Here is a 12494-nt window from a genome sequence, read left to right on the forward strand (position 1 = left end):
GCAAAATTTCACCCCGAAACCACCTGATTCATCATCATCATCAGCCTACAATGAATTAAAAAGTGTAACCACAGCCAAAAATAAATAAATAAAAACAGAATCCCATCTCCACCAGAGATGCTGTGGATTGTTTTGCCTAAATTGGGGAGACCTGGATACATGATGCCTGTTCGGCATCTCTACCCAAACAGGCAAAGGGTACAAGCTGCGAGCACTGTGAGTTTTATCCCTATTAAAGTGTAGTCACTGGAGAAGAGGGTCACTGCAGGGCCAGGAGCAGGAGGAATGATGAGAGCAACCAACAGCTACTTCAACATATACATTTGGGGCATTGTATTAAGATAAACTTAAGATTTGAAGTCATCTTAAAGCACTAATGTCAAAGGCTACATGGAACTAATTACGAAGTGAATACAGCTGTAATGCGTATTTCTGTAAGCTGTTAACAAATTAACACAGAATAGATAAGACAACGTGGCACATGCTTCAGATGAAATGTTGAAGAAGGCAGGGGGAACTGCACCGGCTCGGGCGCTATCTTCCTTTTTTATTAGCCTTTACTGCTGTGTTGAAGCTTATTTGGAGCCTGCATCCTAATGAGCGAGAAAAAACCAGGAGGGGAGGGAGTGTGGGGGAACGGTGGGGGGAGGGGGGGATTGTGTAACTCCGTTACATAACACAATGTGGATGGCCTTGTCTCTCTCTCTCTCTGGCTCTCTCTCCACCTCAGACATAGAGAAGGCAGATTGTGGCAGAGTGAGCAAGGAGAGGATGGAGGGTTTAAAAAGGGTGCTGGTGTTAATGAGGGCGATCTGAAGAGAAGCGCGCCCCGCTGGAAAATCACACCTCATTACAGCACTGTTTCTTATAATGCGATGATGAGGATGAGTTGTTTGGGAAGTTAGGGGACATGGGGAGAAGACCCCTGGCTTGTCTTAAATGAAAACACAACCATCAAGTGGCATTCAAGTGGGTTTGCTGGGTAATTAAAGCCGATAAAATGTTATTGCTTTCACCCTTGGCCCACCTTCGGCCGGTTGGGGACGAAGTGTCACACATTTGCTGGACAATCTGGAAGAGGGCAGGTCACTAATGTGATTTTGCCTCAACACTGATGTTGCTGCTTTTGTGCCGTTTTGCTGATGAGACAATAAAAAAAATTCTTTAATTTCTTCCCTAAACTAAAATTTTTGCTTTCATGTATAAAAGTGCTTTGAAGTTCAGTTTCTACTTTGCTTTGGTGTAGAATTTAATAAACTAGGTACTGAGTTTGGATGTATGTTCAAAGCTTTGCCAGCTTGTTTTGTATTGAATTTGCTTGATTCTTGAGACGCGACTTTCACGACAGAAAAACTAAAAACAATATTTGTGGTAAGAGGTTTTTATATAAAGTTTATTTAGAAAAGTTACAGCTCCTTTGTCCCAGGAAGCTCTTTGTCTGAAACAAACGTCGGCTCATGAGTAGCTGACTTTCACGCAGAACGTCTCCTCTGTCTTCTCCTCCAGGTTGTTCACATAGACCAGGATCTCCACTGAGCCAGGACTCTGACTTGGTGCGAATCTTAGTCCGATGGTGTAACTCTCTCCCCCACCGATCTGAACACAACAAACACAAAAAAAACATAATAAACTTCATTATTTATCTCAACCATGATTAATTGTCGCTTTTTTTCTTAGTTATTATTTTTCTTGAAAACTTTTTGTAACATAGGGATAAAGAAAAATTAATTAGATCATGAAGTCATTCTCTGGCCAAAGTCCTCTTTTCACTTTTCACATTTACCACTGTGTGCCTGTTGAAGGCAAAGTGTTTATTTCAGTGACTCTGCCTCAAGCAAGCAAAAACTAATTAGGTGTCATTACTCTCATCAGCTGTAAAAGATTTCTGACGTTTTAAAACTAACAGTAGTTATGTGTTGTGTACTGCTGTGTCTACTGGAGCTTAACGAGGGTTGTCTGAAACCAGAAGTATAAGAAAACCTCAAATCACTTGTGTTATTAATTCCAACCTTTTCCAACCTCGCATCACAGCTTTTGTTATTTACCTAAATTGCCATCTCTCCACCCAGAGTCCAACTCTGACTCTTCTTTTTTCTAATTAAAAGCGCACAATGCTGACTGCTTAATGTTTTCCTCATCAGGGCTTATTGTGTGCAAAAAGTCTTTATTTGGTCACTTTGGTCTTTGCAGTATTTCACTCAGATTAAAACTGTCCTCTTGTATTTTCTGTAATAGCCAGCATTGGAAATATGGGTCAATTTGGGGGATTTATGCAGTAATCTTCCCCAAAAGCATAGCGGTATTGATCTCAGCTTTGCTTTTGGCTCCTGACAGCTGGTTTTATCGTGGAGGAGTAGTTATGTCAAAAAAGAGAAAGGTGTCTCCACATTTGCTTAATGGTACGGGCACAGTAAATTCTTTATAAGACACCTGGAGCCTCGCTGACAAGATGGAAAAGAAACAATGGGCTGTTTTTCACTCTGCCCACCTCCTTCTCTCTAATTGCAATGTCTTCTGGACAGCAGCAGCAGACTCTTTAATAGTTTATGTGGAAACAGACTCCCATTGCATCTCATTCATTTATTTGTTAATCTAAAATGCTGCTTTCCCCATTTGTTTTGCCATTTTATCACACCTCAGTAAATGAAAGACAATCATGGTGGTGCCTCCTGCACTTCATGTATGTGTGTCAGTGAATCAGCTATTAGAGACACAGAGGCTGACAACATAGCAAAACAACCGCAGTAATGACTTTGTTATATTCCTCCTGATTTGTTATGTAGGAAAACAAGGAAATCATTCACCTGTTACCGCTGCTGCAAGGTGGGTGATGACTGTGACGGCTGCTTTTCTCAGACTCTTATTATTCTCCACAAGCAGCATGGTGGCTGAAACTTTTTAGTCGGAGCTGACCAATGTCAGTCTGTAGAGCATGGGTGTGATAAATAATCAGCGGTGGTGTAGCATAGCCAACACACAATTTGAGCTGTGAGTCTGATACCAGGTGGAAATGTCAGTAATTACATTTTTAAAAAACCCTAAAGGAAAGAGCATGTACCTAAATGCATCCTGTATAGACACAGATGGAGCACTGAATCTGTTGCCGGTCTGCTAATGTGCTGCTTTCTCTACGCAGGCTGTATAGATGTTGTGCAAGAGTCCTTTAGTAACATATTCTTCAGCAGGTCCACAGTTGTTAATTATGCCCCTCTGCCGCCTATTGTGTCGTTACCTTTTTGAAAATGTGTGTTACCTGCTGTCTTCCTCTCAGGTTAGTTTGTGATTGGAAGTCCATATAAAGTACTGTAGGCAGGGAGGGGGTGCCTCAGCGGTCTATCTCACACTGCAACAGCAGCAGCTTCCAGAACAGTTCCTTATTATTTTTCTTTTATGCTATTGCATGAAAAGTGTTGTTTAATCATATATTACCTCTCAAGAATTTTTTAAATAAATAATAATAATAAATAATAAGAGTCTGGAATTTCTTGTCCAGTTTATCGACCTTGGGATAATTGCCCATATAGTGCAAGATGTTTGTGTTTTACAAGCATCTTCACACATTTACTGCCAGATAGAGTAGTTTAAGACTCTGTGTGACAATTATGAGCTATTACAGGCTAACTTAAAATGGTATGCAGATCTTTATGCCTCTGGGTCTGCGATAGCCAGGATCAGAGGCATTATGTTTTCTGTCTGTAGGGCCACACAATTCTTGTAAATGTGTTATCTAGAACGCTTAGAGGGAATTCAAATTCAAATTTGTCACAGATGTCAACTTAAATTCAGCTATGAACTGATTAAGTTTTGGTGGCCACAGGTCAAAGATCAGTCTGACCTCCTTGCGTGACCCATCCTCATCAACACTTCATCTCAGAAAAGCCTGGAAGGAATTTCATTACATGTGACACAAACATCCACTTGAACTCATGAATAAATAATTATTAAAATATGAGTCTGGACAGATGTGTGTAAACTGCAACGTCACCGGTTAGTGGAAGCATATAGCCACAATTTCCTGTTTTATATTCTATTCTGTAATAAAGAACATAGATAGAATAAAAAAAAAAAAAACTATTTTAACAACACAGGTATCAATTATTTCATGAAAGTAGTGCATCTGTACTGATCAGAGAGGCTTTTCTTTTTTGTCTAACTGTGAATTAAAATTGAATTTACCCTCAATGAGAGTACAATAACTACATGACTCAATTCTTATCTCACCTGGAATTTATCCTCTTTGAACTGGAGCAGGTCTGGATGGTCGGATCGAAGCAGGAAGGTGCGGCTGCTGGTGTAGGGGTTGATGTAGGTGATTTTCCTTGAGCTGCCACGCCCTCCTCCAACCGGGACACGCACTTCAAATGCCTGCACGCACACACACAATGCTCGATGCTGACTGAGCAACTGACTTAGCATTTCAATTTAAGCTAGCTGTTTATCATATCACTGTTACTGAGAAGAGCAAAATGTGAGCTGAAGTAAGTGTGAATCTAAAATCATGTTGGCAGTTACAGTTCTTCACAGAGTTAGATTTGCCCTGTTTTGACATTGTTGTAATCAATGGACATTTTAAGTGACTACACCACATATATTATAGTACACTGCACAAACTGTAAAGATTGATATGTACATAAAGTTCTCCTTTAATTCCAGCGGAAGTCCCAAATATATGATGAATCGAAGAATGAAGTGACACTCTATTAGCAAAAGTGTGCTGTATAATAAACTTTGATACAAAAATGTACACATTTAACTGAAAACTCTGTGTAAACCTTTGGGAATAGAAAGCCACAGATCTTGGACCTGGAGCACACCGAGAGGTTTTATACAACCCTTCTCTGTACAGAAGAGCCATGGTATGCTGGGAGTTGTGAGGGAGGTGTGCATCCTTATAATAAACTGCTGTAAATTGCTGCCTGTTGCCAAGTTCAAGCAAGGTACTTCACTAGCTCCTCCGACTAACAAGCTGCAAGTACATGTATAGTTGATTACTGTTTGTATGTAGTAAATCCAGAAAAGACCTACCTTGGACAGCACAGGCTGGTGGACATTCAGACAAAGCATCCAAGCGGTGACCAGTCGCCGGTGCTCCACATCCACTGCATTCACATATAGGAAGCGGCTGCCGGCACGCCATGGCTGCACCTTTAGTTGGAGCTCTTGTACCGCTGCCGGAGGCAAGACAAACACACCTTTTGGGTCCACCTAGAGAGACGGAATGGGAGGGGGCAGTAAACAGTGATTGAGTTTGGCACAAGGTTTTGAGGATGTGGAAGACCGAGTCAGTTGTGAGAATGAGAAGGAACAGTTAATAAAAGGAAACTGAGGCACTGACCAAAGGACAGCAGGAGTGTGACAGAATGGATGATGATAGAAACGTTTTTTTTTTTAAAGAGATTTAAAAAGTTTTGGAAAAGGACAGAGTTAATGGGAAACAGTGGGTAATAGAGTTAGTGGAGGTAAAGGAAGTGTGTAGATTACAGGAGAGTGTGGGTGAGAAACAGGGTGGATGAGGTTCAGTGAAAAAGAGAGGAGGTAGACAATGAAATGAGAGCAAGTAGAGGCAGACGAGTGACAGAGACAGAGGGATGTGAGAATGAGATTTACTGTGCAGCTCCTTTTCAATCTGTTGAGAAAAGCAAAGCTATTCTCTGTGGTGTGCTTTATCCTGTTTTATAAGACTCCTCCGATGCTTTCCACAGTGAGCTAACCTGCCGAGAGTCAGATCAAAGAGGCCGCTGATGCATACAGTAAAATCTGTTTAAAATACATCTGTAGCATTTTCAGCCAATACCCCATTTCTTCAGGGAAGACTTGTTTGGGTCATACTGTACGGTGCACAGTGGCTGTGACAGTCCATCACTTTTTTTTCCTGAATGTATGTGATAGACAATGCCCTTTTACTGCAGCTCTGAGTGAGAAGCTATCTTTCTTCTCTTGCATCCTGTTCTGAATAAAAAAACAATTCATTAAAAATTGAGGGCAATCTGACATTCCTGAAACATATTTTCATTTATTCAGGAAACATACAGCCATTTCAAATTTTTTCAGATCATGTCAAACTGTGTCCCGACATGATCTGACATGATTGCAGGAAGTAATGGGGGAGCCTAATAAAATGAAATGAAATGGCATGAAAAGGCCCATTATGCTGCCAATCCGCATTTGTACATTCTGGATAATGACTTAAATCTTAAACTGAGGTTATTACAAAAGAGACTGTTGCTGTCACCTGCTGCTAAGAGAACAATTTGCATGAAATAATTTGTGGATATTCAGTCTGAAAATAGCTAATACAGGAAAAATATGTCAAGAACAAAGCTTTTAACTTCTCATTAGATGTAAGATTTGATCATTTGAGCTGTTTTGGTCCCAGTTTTTCCCTGTTCAGAAGTTTGCTTCCTGTTTGTGACAGACTTGTTTTGTCCAGTTAAAAGAACGGAAATCCTTCAAAGAAAAATAGCTTTGATGCTAAGTTTTAACTTTAACATGCCATGTTAAACAATGCAATTCAGGCATAATGGTTAAAACATTAAAGGTAAAGACAAGCTAAAGTTAAAGAGCAGAGCCAATGGAGGGTGAAAAATTCACAAAATCAAAATCACATCCTGGACAAACTATAAGAGCCTGGAAAGTAAACCTGATGATGATCAGACCTGATCCAAAAAATTTCTTTGACCTGAACAGACTCAGATGCAAACACAGGCAGCAGCATGATGTGCCACCGATTAATGAGCAGCTGCCATCCAAAAGAGCAGTGATACATGTCATTTTCCCCGAGCCTCACAGTTCACGCTCTCCATCTGCCTCAAAAACAAATTTTCCAATCGCACACAAGATTAGGAATTAGTGAGTCGGCTTGGACCCGCTCAGGAATCAGAGAGTCTTGTTGTACTGCTGCCACTCAGAAAGAAAATAACTAGACTCTCCCCAACTAGATTAGACTAAGTATTAAGTAAGCTGACCTGGCTTTGCTTAGGTGCTGGTTTGGGCCTCATTTGGTCTCAATTACTAGAAACCAAATTAATCTGTGAAGACCCTTAACTTCCACATAGTCTATGATAGTTGATGTTTTTGCTATAAATGTCTCAATAGGAGGTCGTTTGATAGACTGAAGTCAACATAGTGTTAAAGTTGTGTGTAAAGGTGTGTGTACCTCAATCTCCTGGGGATGTGATGAGTAACATTTGACCTTGCGAACAGCCTGTTTTCCTCTTAGCACCAGTGATTGACAGCTTCGCTGGCCAGTCACACAGCTGACATCCACCCGCTCTAGGAAATGGACGTAAATCTGCCAAATCTGAGAGGGCGCTGCCATCCACATATCACTACAGAGAAAAACATCATCAAGAACAATTAGGCTGAGCCCACTGGAGATGCAGTGCAATGCAGCATGTGACTGGAGATAAGGTTGATCTATATGCTGTGCTATAATTTTAATAAGCAGTCATATAAAATCATAACCATCATCATCACCCTCTCAGTGCTGAGGTGAAGCAAATTCAGTCTCAGTGGCCCGAACTGACTCTGAGAACCATAAGTGGGAGGCGATGTAGTCACCTACTCAGCCCTGAGCTGTGACAGCACTCAAGGAGAATTTCGGCATATTTAAAATAGAATTCAAGTGATATGGGTTTTTGAGGGCCGACACAATGTCATTAAAGTCGGCTTAACGTTACTTAAAAGTAATCGTTTCAGATTAATATTTTCTATGTTGCAAGTGACAAACCAAAACTGCATTAAGTATTTGGGCCTTGCGTTATTTGATAGTTCAAGAAACTTCTTAATCATTGCCTACATAGTATGTTTCCTTGGGCCCTGAGCAAGGAAAACTGAGACAGTACTGCATCATAAAATAATCTTGAGGCCCTGTAGGATGTCTGACCTGCAGTCCTGTGTCCTGCACAAATGTCAATACTGTAGTGTTTTAAGAAATTTCATAATAGTGACATACATTAAAAATCATGTACAGCTGTATATGTGATAGTGCTAGTACGCAGTTTGAGTGTCTTGTCTAAATACACTTCAAAATGTGGACAGCAGGAACGGAGAGTCAAACAACTGACCACGGACTTTTGAAATGCTTTGAGAAGAGGCAAATGGATTTAACTCATTACTCAGGCTTCAATAATATGTCCAGTGTGATTTGGTGAGAAACAAAGGGCATGGTTAAAGCAAATTACTTTAACCCTGATGGAGATCTGGAAGACTAGAGGCCAGGTTCTGTAACTTCAGGCAGTCCGACCACCAAACCTCCATCTGATTAGTTCATTAATTCAAGCCTGCATGAAGAATTTAATTAGTCTAAAATAGATTGCTTCTTCAGGCTATGTTCTTTGTGTGTGTGTATGTGTGTGTGTGTTTTCACTATGCCTATTCAGTAAATAATACATACGTGAAGACCATCACAAAGAACATTTTTATGTGTGGACTGGGACTCCCTGGCACTTTCAAGTACACATCCTGAGGTTCCCCTGGCGCCTAGACCAAATCAGAGTAAATGGCAAAAAGATGTGAAGGGTGAAGTAAAAAAGACAGAAAGTAACATACAAATAAAGTGTAGGCTGTGGGTGTAAGCATTCGGTACATCAAAACAGCTTGCAATTCATGACAGGATGCTAGAATAAATAGCTCAGCCCCCTGAATAGGAAACAGTGCTGAAGTTATCAGTAATTAATCCCCTGCTAATATCATTCTGGGTTATACTGTAATTTATTTAGTCAGGTTTGAAATGTGAGGAAAAATGTTATTGTCTCACCAACATCCTTGTCTGGCAGATGATGTTAGGGTCACTGCAGCGTACGGAAATATAAGTCGCGACATCTGGGTCTCCAGCTGGTTAAGCCATTACGAGAAAGAAGGAAAAATGATTGATACACAGACAGAAAAGGTTTTAGAGATATTTGTAAACACAGTATAAAGTCGACCGTATGATTCAAGAACTTTAGTGTCATCATACAAACACAATGAAATCATAATCAGTCAGCTGGCAGCGTGACTGACCTATGATACTGTAATACTACGCTAAGCAGTGGTGAAAATGACATCAGTGAGTTCTGCACATATGAACAGTACATTACACATTAGTGTGCATGCACCAATGAGCCACAACATTAAAATCACCTGGTGGATATAATGTGGACAGGGGTCAGCAAAAGTTTGCTAACAGGTCTGCAGCTTTGTAGGGTCCATAAGCAGCAGGCTGTGCTGCACCTGTCAACTATGGCCAGAATTATATTTTAACTATGCTGACTGGTTCCTACCACATTAAAATCACCTGGCTGATTGGTGCATATATCCTGTACATGCTGTGGCATTTTCTTCTGTTTGTCCATTTCGTTTTTTTCTTGCTTTTCATTTCCTGATTTATTTCTAGCTGCTTCTCTGTTGTTATTACTCTGTTTGTGGTAGAAACTGTATTATATTGTAAGATTGTTTATGTTGATATTTTAGTAAGGTCACAATAAAATGAAGGTAGAATGCAATATTCATCATTCGCCCACTCCTGTTGTATAAATATGTTATCGTATTTGAGTATGTGCACATTTATGCACAGTGTGAATCTGCTCCTATAGAGAGTAAGTCAGTGTTCCTACTCCACCAAAGATGGAAATACTAAGCTGGAAACCAATACTAAAAATGCAATAATATGCAAATTAATAAAACGCAATAAATCCCATATAAAACTATGCAATCTAGACACAGTCTGGGGAGTGTGGGTGGTTGCTGTGGGACAGGAAGCACTAGCTGATGGGGGATAACTGAGGCAACCTTTGCTACCTGTGGAATTATGCCAGGGCGGCAGGCGGATGGCCTTCTTAAGAAAACAGAGCTCAGGGTGGTAAAGTCGGAAAGTCTGGTCAACAACGTGGGGTGTTGGTTCCACATTCACCTGGCATATGGCCATGGGCTTTCCATCTTGTGCTTTGAATGTAACCTGAGGAAGGGAAGTCAGCATTATCAGCACCATGCCACTCCACTGCTTGACATCAGACACACAGCATTTACACTATCATGAGGCTATAAAAGGCAGTGAAAGGCAAACTAACAATTCAATTCAATTCAATTCAATTTTATTTGTAGAGCGCTTTTTACAATTGACATTGTCACAAAGCAGCTTTACACAACCAAAGAACAGTACATGAACAGTGTATGTGTATGAGTCATAATAATGTGATTGTCCCTGATGAGCAAGCCGAGGGCGACAGTGGCAAGGAAAAACTCCCTGAGAAGGCAACAGGAAGAAACCTTGAGAGGAACCAGACTCAACAGGGAACCCATCCTCATATGGGTGATTACATGCTGTGTAGGCAGCAGTCCAGTATAACAGTTAAAGTATTTTAAGTTAATATGGAGTCCAGTTAGTTATTGCAGGCAGACTAGTTCCATTCCTTGACTATCGAGCGTTGAGTCGAGACCTCCAAGAAACAGCTTCCGACGTCCGCCGAGGCCGGGACCGACATCATAGTAGCTTGTGACCAATCCAGTCTCCAAACGCATCCCAAAGGGCAAACGGTGGATCCAGGCGACGAGATCTCCAGCCAGAAGTTGGGCATCAGGACGAGTCAGACAGGTCCAGAGGGCAAAGGGTGGAATGACGTGTAGCTCGACAGAGAGACAGGAAGAGGGAAAAGAGAGAGGGAGAGGGAAAGAGAGAGAAGAGGAGAGATTGCAGTTAGTTGTATTCACAGTCAGATAAAGTTTGAGGTGAATGTATATTTAGTGTAGTGCAGCAGGGACTCCGGCAGGACTAACTATGACAGCCTAACTAAAAGGGTGGGTTCAGAAGAAAACACAGACATGAGGGCGCACTGGGATGTAGAGCAACCAAACACTTCACCATCAACAAACCCGAGTGATCAGTGAGAGTTGGGAAGACAGCATCTAAACATACCAGTTCACCATAAAGCTCTACGTCCATGAGTCCTTCCCAGATCTATTTACTCAAATGCTTGACTAAATAGGTAGGTTTTCAGCCTAGACTTAAACACTGAGACTGTGTCTGAGTCCCGAACGCTATTTGGAAGGCTATTCCATAACTTTGGGGCTTTGTAAGAAAAAGCTCTGCCCCCAGCTGTAGTTTTTAGGATACGAGGTACTGACAGGCAGCCAGCATCCTTTGAGCGAAGTAGGCGTGGTGGATCATAAGACACTAGCAGTTCACTTAGATAATGCGGCGCAAGACCATTTAATGCTTTAAATGTCAAAAGTAGTATTTTAAAATCAATGCGAAATTTCACGGGGAGCCAATGAAGTGTAGATAAGATAGGCGTGATGTGATCGTATCTTCTGGTTCGAGTGAGGACTCTCGCTGCTGCATTCTGAACTAACTGAAGCTTGTTTATGCACCTGGCTGAACAGCCAGACAGTAAGGCATTACAGTAGTCCAACCTAGAGGTGATGAAAGCATGGACTAATTTTTCTGCATCATTTAGTGACAAAATATTCCTTATCTTGGCAATATTTCTGAGGTGAAAGAAAGCTGTCCTGGTGACATTATCTACATGAGCTTCAAATGAAAGACTGGAATCTAGAATTACACCAAGGTCTTTGACTGTTGCACTAGATGTAACGGAAAGGCCATCTAGAGTTACGGTGTGGTCTAACATCTTGCTTCTAGCTGCAGATGATCCTATAACTAGTACTTCTGTCTTATCAGGATTTAGCAGAAGGAAGTTAATTAGCATCCAGTCTCGTATATCCTTTACACATTGCTCAACTTTATTAAGCAGTTTGATCTCATCTGGTTTTGATGAAACATATAACTGTGTGTCGTCAGCATAACAATGAAAGTTAATACCATGTTTACGGATAATGTTGCCCAGAGGAAGCATGTAGAGGGAAAAAAGCAGGGGGCCTAAAACTGAACCCTGTGGAACACCAAACTCCACTGGAGAGCATGTGGAGTAATCGCCATTTAGATCTACATACTGATAACGATCAGTCAAATAGGACCTAAGCCAGGAGAGGGCCGTTCCCTTAATTCCAACAACATTTTCTAGTCTGTGAAGGAGAATGCTATGGTCAATAGTGTCGAAAGCTGCACTGAGATCGAGTAGCACAAGCATAGAGACACTACCCTGATCAGAGGCCAATAGGAGGTCATTTACTACTTTAACAAGGGCCGTCTCTGTGCTGTGATGAGGCCTAAATCCTGACTGATAGAGTTCATGTATGTTATTTCTATGAAGATACGAGGATAGCTGCCCAGCTACTATCTTTTCGAGAATCTTTGAGATAAAGGGGAGGTTTGATATCGGCCTGTAATTTGACAGCTGACAAGGGTTGAGATCAGGTTTCTTGATTAGCGGTTTAATAACTGCTAATTTAAAACACTTTGGGACATACCCACAGCTGAGTGAGGAATTTATGATTGTCAGCAGGGGTTCTATTATTTCTGGCACTATCTGTTTTAGAAAGTGTGTCGGTATAGGGTCTAATGTACAGGTTGAAGATTTTGCAGAAGAGATGAGTGAAATTAGTTCATTCTCTTC

The 12494-nt window shown here is 41.1% G+C and overlaps 1 protein-coding gene across 1 annotated transcript in view; it reads right to left on the bottom strand.

The window, feature by feature from the left end:
- Positions 1–1383: 1383 nt before the first annotated feature.
- nphp4 (nephronophthisis 4) overlaps positions 1384–12494 on the bottom strand; it is a 128394-nt gene continuing 117283 nt past the window's right edge. Inside the window, exons 23-29 of the mRNA XM_026366908.1 lie at positions 9781–9937; positions 8759–8835; positions 8396–8481; positions 7157–7328; positions 5026–5205; positions 4222–4365; positions 1384–1596 (exon numbers count right to left, since the gene is read on the bottom strand). Of these exons, the coding sequence (XP_026222693.1) occupies positions 1456–1596; positions 4222–4365; positions 5026–5205; positions 7157–7328; positions 8396–8481; positions 8759–8835; positions 9781–9937 (957 nt within the window). The 3' untranslated portion in view covers positions 1384–1455. The remainder of the gene's footprint in view (positions 1597–4221; positions 4366–5025; positions 5206–7156; positions 7329–8395; positions 8482–8758; positions 8836–9780; positions 9938–12494) is intronic.

This window comes from Anabas testudineus, chromosome 7 (genome assembly GCF_900324465.2).
Source record: "Anabas testudineus chromosome 7, fAnaTes1.2, whole genome shotgun sequence".
Lineage (NCBI taxonomy): Eukaryota > Metazoa > Chordata > Actinopteri > Anabantiformes > Anabantidae > Anabas > Anabas testudineus.